General features: G+C 34.7%; 1 protein-coding gene across 1 annotated transcript; it reads right to left on the bottom strand.

Annotated features, from left to right (window-relative positions):
* Positions 1 to 505: 505 nt before the first annotated feature.
* Positions 506 to 12921, bottom strand: LOC121237448. Its single transcript, XM_041134185.1, is given in 6 exon segments — positions 506 to 692; positions 10230 to 10486; positions 10842 to 10935; positions 11275 to 11467; positions 12465 to 12681; positions 12684 to 12921. Coding segments are annotated over 6 exon segments (918 nt in total). The 5' UTR covers positions 12808 to 12921; the 3' UTR covers positions 506 to 659.
* Between the last annotated feature and the right edge of the window lie 4089 nt (positions 12922 to 17010).

The following is a 17010-nucleotide window of genomic DNA, read 5'->3' as shown; positions in this document are numbered from 1 at the left end:
AAAGAATCATGTGCCAACCAAAATGAAAATTTCCCTTCGAGCATTCACATTAGTTTACGTATACTTGGGTTACTATTTTATTATTATTAATATTTTGCCTAATTTATTTTAAATAGAGTTTGCAATTTTATTATTATTAATTTTTTGCCTAACTTTTAGCACCCATACGTTCGAGAGAGGGTGGGAGGAGAGAAGTGGGAAGAAAATAATCCCGATGGGGGTTGGAGAGAGAGAATTAGTAAAATATATTTTTTGTATAATTATTATTCATAACTATACAAATATTTAAAGATGCATAATTTAATATAGAAAAATTTAAGTCCATATTATTCAAATATGACTTTGCATGCAGTCTGCCAATGTTAATATAAAGACCGGACTGTACTCCCAGAAATTACGCACAACTCGTGGCCAAAAGGAGATCATCTCAATCCAACACAATCCACCAAAAGTACACACTCCCTCCTCAAACACATGCACATATATACTATTGATGGGCAATCAATTACTATAGTACTACAAACACTGAGTTTTTTTTTTTTTTTTTTCATTTTTTTAATTTCACAATGTTCTTATTTATGTATATTATTGCATCCCGGCAGAAAACACGCATAGAATTTGTTAATTCGACAAATTCTCAGAGAGGCCGCGTAGAAAGTCTAGACACGCTTGAACACAATCACCATCATAACCATATCACCACCAATCCCATGAAGGTCGCTCCTGCCGTTTTAATATTTCCATTGGAATCGGGGGGAATGTCATCTGATGCTGAAACTCCTGCCGTTTTAGTATTTCCATTGGAATCGGAGGAAATGTCATCTGATGCTGAAACTCCGAAGATGTTCTGAAACAAATTGGACACGTTGCTCACCATCTCAAGTACTTTACGCTTAATGTTCTGCATCATACCCGTATTATTAGGACCTCCATCAGGTTCTGGAACGTCATCTACACCTCCATCAGATGATTCTTCAAATCTCGCAGGAGATTGCGGTTCTGGAACGTCATCTACAAGTGATTTCTTTATCATATGAGCACCTACTTAAAATATAATGATAACCTTTTTTTTTTTGGTCACCGGATGTCTAGATATAGCGTCTCGACTAATCTCGAGGATGGACCGCCCTTGACAAAGAATTTCTCACAAGTGCACTTCAAGTAATTCAAAGGAAAAATCTCCGGTCTGATGGTCCTTAGAGATTTTTTGCGTACAATGAGATTTAAACCTTAGACTTGAGGAGATCATACCCCACAAGCTCAAGACTTTTACCACTTGAGCCAACCCTAGGGGTTTAAAATATAATGATAACTATATTGATTAATTGGCAACAAAAGAACAAAAATATTAAGCAACACTTACTTCTCTGTTCTAAAGCCAAGTAATCCTTAAGCATAGGATTATCCATCATCGCGTTCCAGACATTTGGGTCAGATGCAATTGAAGCAACTACAGACTGGGTACGAAAAGAAAAGCACAAACATAGTTTAAGAAGGAATCTACTCATAAGTCATCTAAGTTATCCGGGAGAGCGAAAGATGGAACAAGATCAAATATATCCGAGGTAACAAATGAGCACCTATTGACACGCTAACAGAACATAGCATAAAATAGCAACAATCTGAAAAAGTCTTTTTATTCTCCGTTGGATCTTCCTTTAAAATTTTCATCTCTTCAAATAGAACATTTAGAAGAGCCCTGAACTTTCCATGAATGTCATTCCCGGAGATTTCTTTTTTCTTTTATTTTTTTAATTTTAGTCCATGAGATGAAAGTAATACCATTACCTGAGCTTCAGGGCTTCCACTGAGTAACTTAAATGCCTGAAGGACATCTTTTGGCACAGGAGCTGGTGTAGCCTCAAAGAAGACACAAGATTTAGAGTCTAACTCTGGGTTTGTAAGGGGAGACAGGACAGAAACATGATCAGCAGCAAATGTATCACTAAATCCAGTGGATTTCGGTGATGACAGATATACCCTGAAAAATAATAGATTCAACACAACGTAGAAAGCAATTCAAACATGAAATAAGACAAGCATGGCATAAATTCTAACCACACACATTAAATACATGCAGGCAAGCATGTTGTCATAACTGTAGTCCGTCTAAAAATTGCAACTTGCAAAATTTCTGGATTTTTTTCATCATATGAAGCAACTATAAGTTCCACAAACAAGTATCTGCCCACCAGAAGTTAGATTTCCAAACGCAAGGAACAAATCCCTTTCTAACATATTTGTACTTACTTCCACAGCAGTCAGTCATACCCCCGCTTAGGGAACCGCACACTTCTCACTCCAAATCTCTCAAACACATTCAAAAAATTTTTTTTTTTCAATTTTCTTTACTACCGATCAAAAAAAAAAAAAAAAAAAATAGAAATATCTCAAACTAATCTCGGGAACCATATAATAATTTTTGTATTTTATGTATCATTGGGAAAATGTTCTCTCTCTCTCTCTCTCTCTCTCTCTCTCTCTCTCTCTCTTTTCGCTCACAGTTAAAAAAAAATAATAATAATAAAATTTGACAAAAAGCACGTTTAAGAGGCTCCAAATATCTTTCAGATTTTCTTTTCCTCTACTTTTTCCCAGTAACTAAATTACACGCATAATACTAAGAGCATGAATCATGATGTCAAGGCGTAAAATATTATAGATGCCAATGGTACACCAAAAATGACCAGTTGATTGGTAAAATGAAAAGTCTAATAAGAACAAGCAGAAGCTCAAAAATTCGATCAAAAACCGAAACTAGTAACCAAAACTTTACTTGTCAAGAACGTCTTTCAAATCCGCAGTCGCCTCCTTCGCCTCCTGGAAACTGGGTACGCCTTCGAATACTACCCTCGGCATCGACGACACTTCGGTGGAGGGTGTCTTGGACGACGCCGACGACGAAGACAAGATCGCGGATACGGGGCGGGTGGCGTTGCGCACCGAGTGCTCGGCAGGCGGCATGACAGGCAACCTGCGAATGCCACCGTTTAAGACACCGATGCCGGACATCTTAGCCGCCGCTCTCACTGCTCCTCCGCCTCCCATGGCTTTAGAAACCCTAACCCTATAGATTTTTCCGGAAAGCTCTCACGCACTCTCGCTCGTCCTGTGATTCTTGGGATTTATGGGAAATGAAAGGTGGGGGTGGAAGAGGTATTTATAGGAGGTGGACCGTCATCTTTACTTCGTCCAAAAGGCACCTTGATTGGAACAATGCCAGACGCCAATGTGATTATTAAAAAACTTAGAGAAGGTTTTATCTTGCACCTCATCGGGTTTGCCTTTACTTGCTTACCTTTATTAAAGTAATTATTTTTAATAAAGCGAGCGCATGGAGTAAAGGGAGTTTGTATTCTGTGATTGATGATTTCCATGACCATTAAGATTCCTCAGTAATGGCAGATAATTTTTTAATATTTTTTTTATTGGAGGTGCTATTTTTCACTTTGAATATGCAGCTGAGGGATTGGATTTTGCCAAAAGTGTCTATTAGATACATTTTGATGAAGAATTTTCTGAGAAGGTAGGTCTTCTTTCCCTTGCAGCTACATGGTCTTTTGATTTTTTTTTTTCTTTTTTTTGGGGATTTTTTCCTGTTGCAGCTACATGGTATGCATGCATGCATGCATGCTGGAGATTACTTCTAACTTGACCGCATTATATGTTCCAGAAATTCAAATCTTCCAAACCTTTTGGTATCAAGTACAAGTTTCACCTTGAGGTATCAAAGTTATTTGTTTTTTATATATCTGGTAGTTTTTATGAATTGGATGATGTGTTGCCATGTCAAGGTAATGCATAACTATGTATCTTCGTTGCAGTAGTGTTAAAAGGATTTACATCTCTGCGTTTGTTGTATAGTAGTCAGTGTATCATTTTCATCGCTTATTATATAGAGTAGAGTAATACTATATACTGTTTCAAAAAAAAAAGAGTAATACTATATACCACACTGCTTTGTTATTTGCATCCTACATTCTAAATGTGACAATTTCCAACATCTTTCGATCATCTCTTATATTTTTAAAAAGTAGATTCAAAGGTTGATGGGCAATGCCACCTCATCATAGTAAAATAAGAGTAGGATAATGGTGTTGTACATAAAAATTTTCAATTCCTCAATCAACTGAATTTCTGCAGTAACTTCTGACTATCGCCATTGGATGGCTATAATTGTGAATTTTTTCTTAAAACAAAAAAAAAATTAATTCACTCAATTTGCATGCTTTATGGAAATAGATACCCCATAGTATTTAAATTTTAAATCGTGACACACGATGCTGTTGATTGCCCAGAATGGATTGTCCCTTTCATGTCTTCAAATCATTGGCAGAAGAGGTATATATAACTTTTTTTGCTGGTCACCGCCTTGATAGGGCAGCCAAACTCCACCGTTACTTAGATTGAAGCCTAATCAAAATGCTTTTTAGGCATTGGGGTGCATTAACTTGATATGTCCATACAATGTAATTGTTTTAATTTTTTCAGTATGATTTGGAGCTAGTGTTTGCAAAGAACTCGCATGAATTTGTGTACGAATATATAAAAAAGTCAGAATATGTGGACCTCATGCGGAGGATTGGTGCCTTGGGTGATGGTAATCAAGATCAGAGTAGGTTTCCTTTAGCTACATATCAAAAAAGTTTCCCTTTAGCAGTAATGCCTTTTCCTTTCTCACTGGGTAGTAAACAAGTCAGTAATCCAAGACACTAGTTCTTATTTTAGTTGAGAATCGTTTGGCCTTTCTTTGTTATCGTACTAATGTTTTGTTACCATTACCCCTCTATTTCCCAACAAAGGTCTCATTTGCTTTTCTTTTTAGTCATTCACTACCGTGTCGTCCTCAAAGTGCTTCAGATCCACCTGCTATGACTAATAGTGTTATGCAGGTAGCTCTCACAAGATGAATGGGAAGTAGCTTATGTTGGTGAAATACACAATAATATAATAAAAATTATAATGAAATTAACATTCAAACGTAACCAGTTTAAACTGAGGTACGGAAATTTCGTTTTCTTTAAAGAGATTCAAGCCCTCTGTAGTGTTTAAAGTCTCAAATTAACCGGTGCAACATAAATCTTTTTTACTTGACTCCTTCAGGATACAACAGTTCAACTGATCGTCGTATGATTCAAATCTACTCTGCACAAGTGGTTAAACCCAAAGCTCCACTCAAAAGAACAAATTTCTTTTATCTGAAAATACTCTCAAAATTATCTAAATACAACCTTCTTTTTTGTCTCTCTAGAGATTTTCCCTATATTGTACAGATAAAACAACACCACACTAAAAATAATAATAATAGACTATAGACAGACGCCAACGACCATCAAAATTTAAACAATACAAAATACACTAGGAGCCGGCACATTTATTCATGAAAAAAGATAGACTCGGTAATAGTGTAATGAATGATGAATTAAAAGAACAAATCTAATGAAAAGATTAGCGTTTTTTTTTTCAAGAAACGGAGCAGTCATTCACTCCCAACTTAAAAGAAAAAACTGACTGCAGAAGTTTATAGGACCATTAACTTTTTTTTTTTTTTTTTTTTTTTTTTGAGTAACATAGGACCATTAACTAAGGGCGGTAAGAAATTAGTTGAAAAAAATAAAGAAGAAAATGTTCAAAACGCAAAATAACGGTACAGACGTTAATGCCTTTTAAAAATAAACGTCGGTAATGAACATCATAAAAAAGAAACGTTATTTGATAAATACTATTTATTAAAAAATACCAACATTCTCCACTATTTTTTAATAATAAAAAAATAATATAAATAGGAAAAATATTTTCAGACAAATAATGATTATTATGTATTACGAAAGTGTGCTCTACATTGAACCTTTACTTAGTGAAATAATAACTTTTACTCCAAAGTCAGTAGTAGTATCAGATTTGAACTATGACTGCTTAAGAGAAATAAAAAATTATTACTCACACATAGTAACCCAAGTGTTGACATGAGCTTTATTAGCCAGCACATTACGGCCTTGTGTTAATCTCGATTTCATGAGTGTATTTGAGAATAAACTTAAATCTCATAGAATGCAGCCCCACTTCCACACTCATATAGGTGAAATCTGTCAATGATGCTCCTGTAATTCTTACACCCTACTCATAAGAGCTACATAATTTTATTAAGAGTTTTTCCAAAAACTCATCCTCCACAACATTACAGAATAAATACACTCACATCATATGAATGAGAAATAAAATAAAAAGTACATTTCTTACTACCATCATATGACTTGTTTTTCTCATTGAATCTAATTCCCAAGATCTCTAGTCTCCGAATTGGGTATCCTCATACATGACTCTTGAATTATGAGTTTTAATCTCATTCCCTTAGATGAATTTCAAACCATTTCTCTTGTCAAATATTTGTTTAGTGGATCCACATTAATAACACCATCAATAAAAAAAATCTGATAATACTGTATTTTTCTTCTAAAGGATATGGATTTACCGTTATAATAGCGGTCTTGTACGCTATGGATTATAGTATTACTATCACAAAGAGTTAATTGATTTTTTCCACAAAGGAATAAATCCCTCAACATACGGCAGCCAAAACATGCAATAAAGCACTTAAATTTTTAAACGGCTTGATATTAGAATCTGAACGTTAAAAAACTTTTGGTTATGGCATTAAGTCCAAGATTAATACCATATACGTTTTAAAGAAAGCAAACGGATTTCATGCATCTAAATGCACTAGACATACACAAACGTTCACCAAACACCAAGATTTCAACCACTTGTGACTACCCCCAAAAGCTCAAAGAATTGAAAACTGAAGAGAAACTAAAGACGTTGGAGGCAAAATCTTTTGAAAAAGAAATATTATTTTCTAAAAACCTAACCCCCATTAATTTTGGATTTTAAAAAGAAATTTTCTTTCATATAAAAAATACACCTTACTCAAAAATCACTTTATTCCAATATGAAGAAAAATGAACTGCTATTTTTTATTCCATATTTAAGAAAGACATAAGCATGTGTGCCAAAACATTTAAAGAATAATGCATATAAAAAGAAACATTCTATACTTTATTCTTAATATTCAATTTAAACATCCAAGCCCTTGCCCACAAAAATTCCATTTTTTCTAATTACATATTGATCAGATTTCATAGTTTGTTTGAAGCTTACTTTATTGAGTAAAAAACTCAACATCAAATTCTTCCTCATAGATAGTGTATAAAGTACATCTTTAAGCATCAATATACGTCGAGAGGTGAATTTCAGCTCAACCTCACCACTCCCAAGAACCTCAGTTTTACTTGAATCACTAAACAATACAGTATTCTCTTCTTTAAAGGGAGTAAAATTTTTGAACCAATATTTATCATAGCAGACATGCTTATTGGCACCAGAATCTGCCCACCACCCTTCAACAAATTGAATCATGTTAATGTCTGTGATCATTGCTACAAACGGCTCCTCAATTATATTAACTTGATGATTATTATTTTCTCGCTTTCAAAACTTATAAATTCGAGCAAAGTGCCCAGTTTTGCCACAGACAAAACAAGCTTGATTTTGTGAAGTGGATCCTTAGTTCTTATCATTTTGGCTTTGAAAACCCTTTTTATGAGGTCTACTGAATTTTTTGAAATCTTTTCTTTGCAGCTTCAAATAACTTTTTTTTGTATTTTGACCTTTGGACAAGCTATCATTTTCAGAAATTAAGTTTACCTTTGTCATGGAATCCTCATTACCATTTTGAAACACCAAATCATCTTGGCCTCTACCTTCATCATCTACACGAATACGTGTGATTAATGTCTCCAAGAATGTCTTTTTTGTTTATGGCATATTGACTTTTGAAACTCCCTCCTCGATAGATTTTCCATCTATCATTTGATATCGAAAGAAGCGACTTGCCGCATATTTCTTCGCTCCGGCGTTTTCCATATCATATTTACTCTATAAAACTTTCCAAATTTTCTTTACAAATGTGTAAGTAATATTGTAATAATTATAAAATTGATCAACAAGACAATTTAAAAGATATCATCGACAGCTATACTAATTTTTAGTATATTTTTCAATTTTTTCTTCGTGAGCTTTTACTTGTGCTTCATTTATGTTCTCATTAGTGATCTTGCTATGATTCTTTGCTGTGAGAACATAAGAGACATTGAGAAAACTTAGATAGAAGAGAACTTTGCACTTCCATCTCTTGAAATAAGCTCATTTGAACCGGAATGGCTTGTTGAGATCTCTAATACTTTTCGTGGATTTTTCAGTTGTAGGCTCCTTGTTGAAATTTCCTTAAAATTGTTGGTGAAATACACAATAATATAATAAAATTTTTAATGAAATTAACATTCAAATGAAATCATTTTAAACTGAGGCACGAAAATTTCGCTCTCTTTAAGGAGATTTAAGCTCTCTACGGTGTTCAAAGTCTCAAATTAACAGATACAACAAAAATCTTCTTGACTTGACTCCTCTAGGATACAACGGCCCAGCTGATCGTCGTATGACACAAGCCTATTATATACAAGTGGTTGAGTCCAAAGCTCCACTAAAAAAAAACTTTCTTTTATCTAAAATACTCTTAAAATTATCTAAGTATAACCCTCTTTTTTGTCTCTCAAGAGATTTTCTTTATATTATTCAGATAAAACAGCATCACACTAAAAATAATAATGATAGACTATAGATAGACGCCAACCCCCATCAAAATCTAAACAATACAAAATAATTCTCTTCGGATTATTCTGTAACAGGATAACATCCAGTGAATAAATGCTCAAAACACCTGAATTACTTGATAGTTGATACACGGTTTGGTGGTGGGCTCATGTATTTGGGATTACTCCCCGGGGTGGATCCAAAGGGTCCCGTCTTGGCAAGGTTACAAGTCATTGAAAAGAAAAATCTACCTTACTATTCTAGAGAAGATAACATCAAGAGCACTTTCTCAAGATGAAGAATATCTACAGTAGACAAGACAATTGGTGAATTGTAACGATATTATTTCATGCCATTGTCTCCTCCATGTATTGCTCTTATTCTTGATGTTATGGATCGATTAATACTTTCTCGTAAGGTCTAATTGTGCAGTTATTTTTGTTGAAAACGTTCTTGTTTTGTACTTATAAGTACAGGTACAAATCAAGAACAACAAAATAGTTGACGAGAAGTGATGGTGCAATATATCCCATCTGTAACTAAGCTGTAGATTTATAAGAAGAAAAATGACAAGCTAATTCTAAGATACGTAGATGCAAATCTAGTAAAATATTCATTTTTGTGCTTGTCTCGTGAGCCAATTACTTCTTTCTTGGAACTATACTTTAAATAAAAATTCTATTCATCATCTACCACATCACACATAATTTTTTTTATTTTTTTATTTTTCTCTTACTAAATATGTAATTTATGGATAATGAATAGAAGAAATCAAATACTTTAGAAAGAATAAAATAAAAATAATTAAAATTAAGTGATATGCACAGATGATAAGTAGCGAATCACCTCCCTTTTAACTCTCGATTTCGCCTAAAATAGGATTAGGACCTCAATCCCCGAAACCTAGTATTCACTTGCAACCCTTGTCCATGGGGACGGGTACCAGCGGCAACATTCTCACCAAAGTGCAAGGTCAAGATAAGCTTCGAATCTCTCTCGTACACCACAGCACCGAGCAATTTCTGCCATTGGCTAACCCCGCTATTATATTGGGGCATAAAATGGTTAGGCCTACGTTGTATAAGGCAATCCACGTGCAGAAGAATCGGACGATAATTTGTATACAAACACTTAGCCAAGAATCACTGACGTGAGCGTTGACAAAAGGAGGCAAAACAATTGCAGAAATTGCAATTGGTGACAAAGAACTGCACCCACAAGTGCATCAGATCATGCGCCAACCAAAATGAAATTTTCCCGAATTATAAAGACCGTAATGTACTCCCATAAATTATGCAGAACTCGTGGCCAAAAGGAGATCATCTCATCCAACACAGTCCACCAAAAGTACACACTCCCTCCTCAAACACATGCACATATAAACTACCGATGGGCAATCAATTACAATAGTACGACAAACACTGATTTTTTCTTTTCATCTTTTTAATTTCACAACGTTCTTATTTATGTATGTTATGGCATCCCGCCAGAAAACACGCATAGAATTTGTTAATTCGACAAATTCACAGAGAGGCCGCGTAGAAAGTCTAGACACGCTTCAACACAACCACCATCATAACCAGCACCGCCAATCCCATGAAGGTCGCTCCTGCCGTTTTAACATTTCCATTGGAATCGGAGGAAATGTCATCTGATGCTGAAACTCCGAAGATGTTCTGAAACAAATTGGACACGTTGCTCACCATCTCAAGTACTTTACGCTTAATGTTCTGCATCATACCCGTAACATGGGCAAATACATTCTCTTTGCTCCCAGTTTGACCTCCATCAGATGATTCTTCAAATCTCTTAGGAGATTGCGGTTCTGGATCGTCATCTACAAGTGATTTCTTAATCATATATGAGCACCTACTTAAAATATAATGATAACCTTTTTTTTTTTTTTATTATTCTCATCGGATGTCCAGGAACAGTGTCCCGACTAATCCAAGGATTGACTGGCCCTTGACAAGGAATTTCTCGCAAGTGCACCTCGGATAATTCAAGAAAAAAATTTCCAGTCCAATTGTCCATTGTTTGCGCACAATGGGATGTGAACCTTAAACCTGGAGAGAGCATACCCCCAAGCTCAAGGCCTTACCACTTGAGCCAACCCCTAGGGGTTTAAAATATAATGATAACTATAGTGATTAATTGGCAACAAAAGAACAAAAATATTAAACAACACTTACTTCTCTGTTCTAAAGCCAAGTAATCCTTAAGCATAGGATTATCCATCATCGCGTTCCAGACATTTGGGTCAGATGCAATTGAAGCAACTACAGTCTGGGTACAAAAAGAAAAGCACAAACATGGTTTAAGATGGAATCTACTCATAAGTCATCTAAGTTATCCAGGACGGCAAAAGATGGAACAAGATCAAATATATCCGAGGCAACAAATGAGCACCTATTGATACGCTAACAGAACATAGCATAAAATAGCAACAATCTGAAAAAGTCTTTTTATTCTCTGTTGGATCTTCCTTTAAAATTTTCATCTTTTCAAAAAGAACATTTAGAAGAGCCCTGAACTTTCCATGAATGTCATTCCCGGAGATTTCTTTTTTCCTTTTTTATTTTATTTGTTTAATTTTATTCCATGAGATGAAAGTAATATCATCACCTGAGCTTTAGGGCTTTCACTGAGTAACTTAAATGCCTGAAGGACATTTTTTGGCACAGGAGCTGGTGTAGCCTCAAAGAAGACACAAGATTTAGAGTCTAACTCTGGGTTTGTAAGGGGAGACAGGACAGAAACATGATCAGCAGCAAATGTATCACCAAATCCAGTGGATTTCGGTGATGACAGATATACCCTGAAAAATAATAGATTCAACACAACGTAGAAAACAATTCAAACATGAAATAAGACAAGCATGGCATAAATGCTGACCACACACATCAAATACATCCAGGGAAGCATGTTGTCATAACTGTAGTCAGTCTTAAAATTGCAACTTGCAAGATTTCTGGATTTTTTTCATCATATGAAGCACTATAAGTTCCACAAACAAGCATCTGCCCACCATAAGTTAGATTTCCAAACACAAGGAACACAAACAATCCCTTTGTAACATATTTGTACCTACTTCAACAGCAGTCAGTCATACCCACGCTTAACTTGGAACCGCACACTTCTCACTCCAAATCTCTCAAACACATTCAATTTTTTTTTTTCAATTTGCTTTTTACTACCGATCAAGAAAAAAAAATAAGAAAATAGAAATATCTCAAACTAATCTCGGAACAATATAATAATTTTTGTATTTTATGTATAAGCCAAGATCAAATCCAAAGTCATCTCACCTATAGTCACAATTAGTCACCCCAATCAAACGAAAAAGAACTTTGAGGGTTCAAAAAAGTTGGTCTCACGCTCAATTTCAACTGAGGGGCTAAAGCAGTGCCTAATAACACACCTATGACCCACACGAACTACAGAGTATCATTGAGATCTCAAAATGTGGGAAAATGTTCTCTCTCTCTCTTTTTTCTTTTTTCTTTTTTGCTCACAGTTAAATTAACCCAAATTTCCTCTTTACAGTTTACACACAAATATTATCGCGACAATAATAAAATTTAACAAAAACCACGTTTAAGAGGCTCCAAATATCTTTCAGATTTTCTTTTCCTCTACTTTTTCCCAGTAACTAAATTACACACATAATACTGAGAGCATGATGTCCAGGCGTAAGATATTATAGAAGCCAATGGTACACCGAAAATGATCAGTTGATTAATAAAAAGTCTAATAAGAAAAAGCAGAAGCTAAAAAATTCGATCAAAAACCGAAACTATTAACCAAAATTTTACTTGTCAAGAGCGTCTTTCAATTCCGCAGTCGCCTCCTTCGCCTCCTGGAAACTGGGTACGCCTCCGAATACTACCCTCGGCATCGGCTCCCTTGCCTCGATCTTCAGCTCCTCCACGCTGTCGGTGAACTCCCAATCGTCCCACGCTGCCGTAATCGAAGATACTTCGGTGGAGGGTGTCATGGACGACGCCGACGACGAAGACAAGATCGCGGATACGGGCGGGTGGCGTTGCGCACCGAGTGCTCGGCAGGCGGCATGAGAGGCACCCCGCGAATGCCACCGTTGAAGACACCGATGCCGGACACCTTAGCCGCCGCTCTCACTACTCCTCCGCCTCCCATGGCTTTAGAAACCCTAACTCTAGAGATTTTTCGATTTTTCCGGAAAGCTCTCACGCACTCTCGCTCGTTCCGTGGTTTTTGGGATATATGCTTGCAATCGGAAATGAAATGTGGGTGGAAGAGGTATTAGAAGGAGGGGGACCCACAACAAGGTCAATAATAGTATTTCGCTTCGTTTCTGAATTCTGAGGATAAGGCATTTCGAAGAGAAGATGACGCGTCCGTTGGGAGGGAACCTGTTAGGGGCTGCATACTTATACAGCGAGCATCCCTACCGCAGTAGATAAAAGCCCTTTAGATCTTGCCATGTTAGAAACAATAGTAATGGCTCTATTTGAATCGAGAGATTAAATCAAATAAAATGAATTGAAATGTTTTATGAATAATAATAAAATTTATGAGTTAAAATTTATAAATGGTAGTGAGATGAATTTAGATGATCTCATCTCTTAATTCAAATAGATTTAAAGTGTGCAAGTGCTTTTAAAAATAGTAGAATTTATTATTAAAAAATTAATTTTTTTTATAAATTTTATATTTATTTATTTTTTTAAGTGATTATATAATATTTTCACCACGACCGTAAATATTATTTATTTTTATATTTTTCTTAGTGAATATATTATATTGTCTATATAAATATATCAAAAAGAAATCAAAGAGAATTTAGTAATTGAGAAGCTTTCAAGGAAGGATCGGAATATTTGGCCAAGTAATTAATTAGTGACCGGGAAATGCGGGATGTGATTGGTCGTACTTTGATTCCCAAATAGTAAAGTGTCTGTATTGTTTGCCGATGAAGCCGTGAGTTCCAAGGAAGAAGTGGTATACATTGAGGCCCAAGGGATCAAAATTAAAAACCCAATGTATCTTTTGGGCTCTTTGGTGGAAGCCCTTTTGAGGATGTCTTCATGTTGGGACTCCCATCGGCGCGGCCCTCGTTATGGTTTACACTTCCACTATTCGCTCTTTTAAATTCAAATTATTATTAAGTATGAAAATAATATTTATTACTTATACGAATCTCATTGAGAGCATTTAATTTAGCACCTAATACGTCTACAATATCAGCCCCCATTTGATTGATATTGTAACTTAATGGCTCTATTTTCTCTATCCCATCCCACTTATTGCATTATTTGGAGATACCTACCAAATATTTTGCCCTATATCTAAAGCCACTTAATAAAAATTAAGACCCATTTAAGAAGCTCATCCAAATCATCGCCTTGTTTTATGTTTTTCCTTTATTGGCGAGAAGAATCACTTTTATTATGTTTTTTATATAAAAAAATTTTCTCATCAGCTATTATTTATCACCTTCATACTCTATGAAAAACATCCACATACTCTATAAAAAAATTATAGATTAATAATAACTGATACATATCATTCATTTTTTTATATACTTATCATACTATGACTTTTTTATATTTATCTTTAGAGCTACAACTATTATCCTCTCTTCAAATTCTTGAAAAATTAAAATTTATAAAACAGAAATACAATGCGTTAGTACGATGGCCGCACAGGAATAGCATATATATATATATAATAAATCTAATTAGCAGGTCGGGTCAGATAAAACGGGTCAAAAGCTCCATTAAAAATCTACTAAATAAACCACAACAAATCCTTATTCGATTGAATCATCAAATCGAACCGAAGATACATAAAACTACAATCCCAACTTTCAATTCATCAAACATACGATGAGTTATTATTAGTTGGTAAGCCATCAATATCCGCATTGCACAGGCTGTAACAAAACGTCGCCCCGGGGGGGTGGGGGTGGGGTTGGTCCTATGTTTTGGGTAGATGAACCGTAAAACCATTTTAATAACGTAATCAAAACAATAATAATGGGTCCTAAAAGTGATTAATTTTTTTTTTTTTAAAAAAAAACACATGCAATACAGAGAAACGTTAAAATCTTAGACGGCGTATCAATTAAGCTCAACAGTACAAACCAATCGATCAAAGACATTGACCCTGCCTTTGATGATTGGATTTTTTTTTTAATATAAGATTTTAATTTTGTGGCCAACCTAGCAACTTGACCACCATACAATTATTAGAAGCTGACATATGAACGTGAAATTCACATGCCAATAAACACGACAGGACAAAGCAACCTACAAAAAAAAACATTATATTGAAAAGAAAAATCTTCAAAAGATTGTAAAAATCTTATAATTTTCTGGTCCCACCTATATAATAAATGTTGGAAAAAACATTGTACAAAAAGCCTCTTGAACAGGAACTTGAAATAAGTGTTTGTGCTGTTGGAATTGATTGGTACTCATCTTTATGCATGCAAATCAAAATAATTTAAGTGAGTGGGAGATCTCCCACAATTTTATTTATTTATTTTCGATTTAAATAAAGAAAATCATTCATATTTCAAATAAAACAAAGTTATATTTAAAAGTTAATATATAGTACACATTCTTTATAAAAGAAAATTCTATCTTCGCCATTGGATTTAGCTTTAAAATTAATACTTATGGAACTTTGGGCACATTTGAAGTATGTATCTAATTTTTAAATTACTAAATTCATTTCAATTCAAAATATCTTTACACGTAGAATCACAATATATTTTCAACTCAATATCTTTTTACTCGCGGGACGCATAATCTTTCTCAACTTTTCATAAATATATCTAAACTCATCTTAGGTAAGTTTTATAAAACTCACTTCATTATCTAAATTCACTACTATTTATAAAAAAAATTTAATTTTGTCTCAACTCAACTCAACATAGAAAGAGAGCAAATGATAGCAAATTTTGAAGATGAGTTGGCAGGTAACTAAGCTTGGCCAATGCCCATTAGAACCTTCTTTATATATAACCGGTTGTTCATTTTTTCTTTTCTTTTTTTGTCTTGAATCTGAAAACAATTATTTCCCAGTCAAATTTCGCTGTAATGTCATGTCCAGACAAGTATTATGGTTCGACGAAATCGAACTCCAAAACTATTTTATTTTTATGGGACAGACGGCAGCAGTTGGAAGTTATAATCATATTTTTTTTTCTTTGTTTTCTGATCAGTTTTTAATCGTCTTGTGAAGTGAATCGGTATGTTCTCATGCATACTGTGCAGATTGCATATGTTAAACTAATTGAGATTCGACTCATACTGTTTAAAAATTCTACAGAGTAATATTAAATATTATAGAAAGAAAAATGTGCATGACGCATTTATCTCTTTTTAAAATTAAACCATTTAATTCAATATAGTAATTACAGAAAAATCTCTATTGAATCTCATCGTTTCTTCCGATGGCTCAAAAATTAGGTGTCGGCATAGTAATTTTCCTATAACTTTCTATGCTCAAATTGTAAAAAATAGCCCATTGGTAGTAACAGTTAAGACTGTTCATTCAGGCTAGATTTTTTTCCAACCCGATCTGAAACTCGGATACCCGGATTCTGGTTTCAGGTTCTGGCCCAGATCAAATCTAGGTTGAAATTTGGATTATAAAACCCAGACCTATATGGTCCGGATGCGGGTGTTTAATCTGGAACCCGCATTTATACGATTCTGTACACTGTTTTCATTCGATTTCGCTCTGTTTTCACTCACTCACTCTCTCTCAATTTGCGTTAGGTCATCGACTCATCGCGGTGCCCCCCCCCCCCTCTCTATAAAACCCTACCTCAAACATTTGGATTCTAAAAAGAGAGAGCAAGAAATTATCTTATACTAAATTTTGCTTGAATTTGGATTTTTGTTTCTCTGCATATAATTAATTTTGTTGTCAATAAATGTGCAGATCGAGGTGATCTTTCAATTGGTCCTAGTAAAGGTAGCATTCTCAAACATTTGTCTATGTCTACTGCTGATTATATTATTTATCTATAATGGCTTCTCTTTACTTTGATTGGATGGTACAACATGTGGATTGGAGAGAAAGACTGGCTTTGCAACATTTCAAATCTCTCTTCACAAAAGAGGTCAAGTGCAAGTTGATGAAGATTCGACTGAATTATCCACATGTCTAATACAAGTAGTGATAGTTTTTTAAACTCAATTTTCCTTACTAGCTGAGAAGCCAATTATATCTGGTTTTAGGTCATTGATGTTATCACAACCAGGACAAGTGATATGGGGTCCTTGTAGGAAGCTACTTGTTAGGGAATATAGTTTGCATAATTGAAGGTGTAAATTAAAAATAGTTGAAGTTAGAGGGTGTAAA

Source organism: Juglans microcarpa x Juglans regia, chromosome 6S (assembly GCF_004785595.1).
Source record: "Juglans microcarpa x Juglans regia isolate MS1-56 chromosome 6S, Jm3101_v1.0, whole genome shotgun sequence".
Taxonomy (NCBI): Eukaryota; Viridiplantae; Streptophyta; class Magnoliopsida; order Fagales; family Juglandaceae; genus Juglans; species Juglans microcarpa x Juglans regia.
The sequence above is the reverse complement of the archived record's forward strand: the minus strand, read 5'-3'. Positions and strand labels throughout refer to the sequence as shown.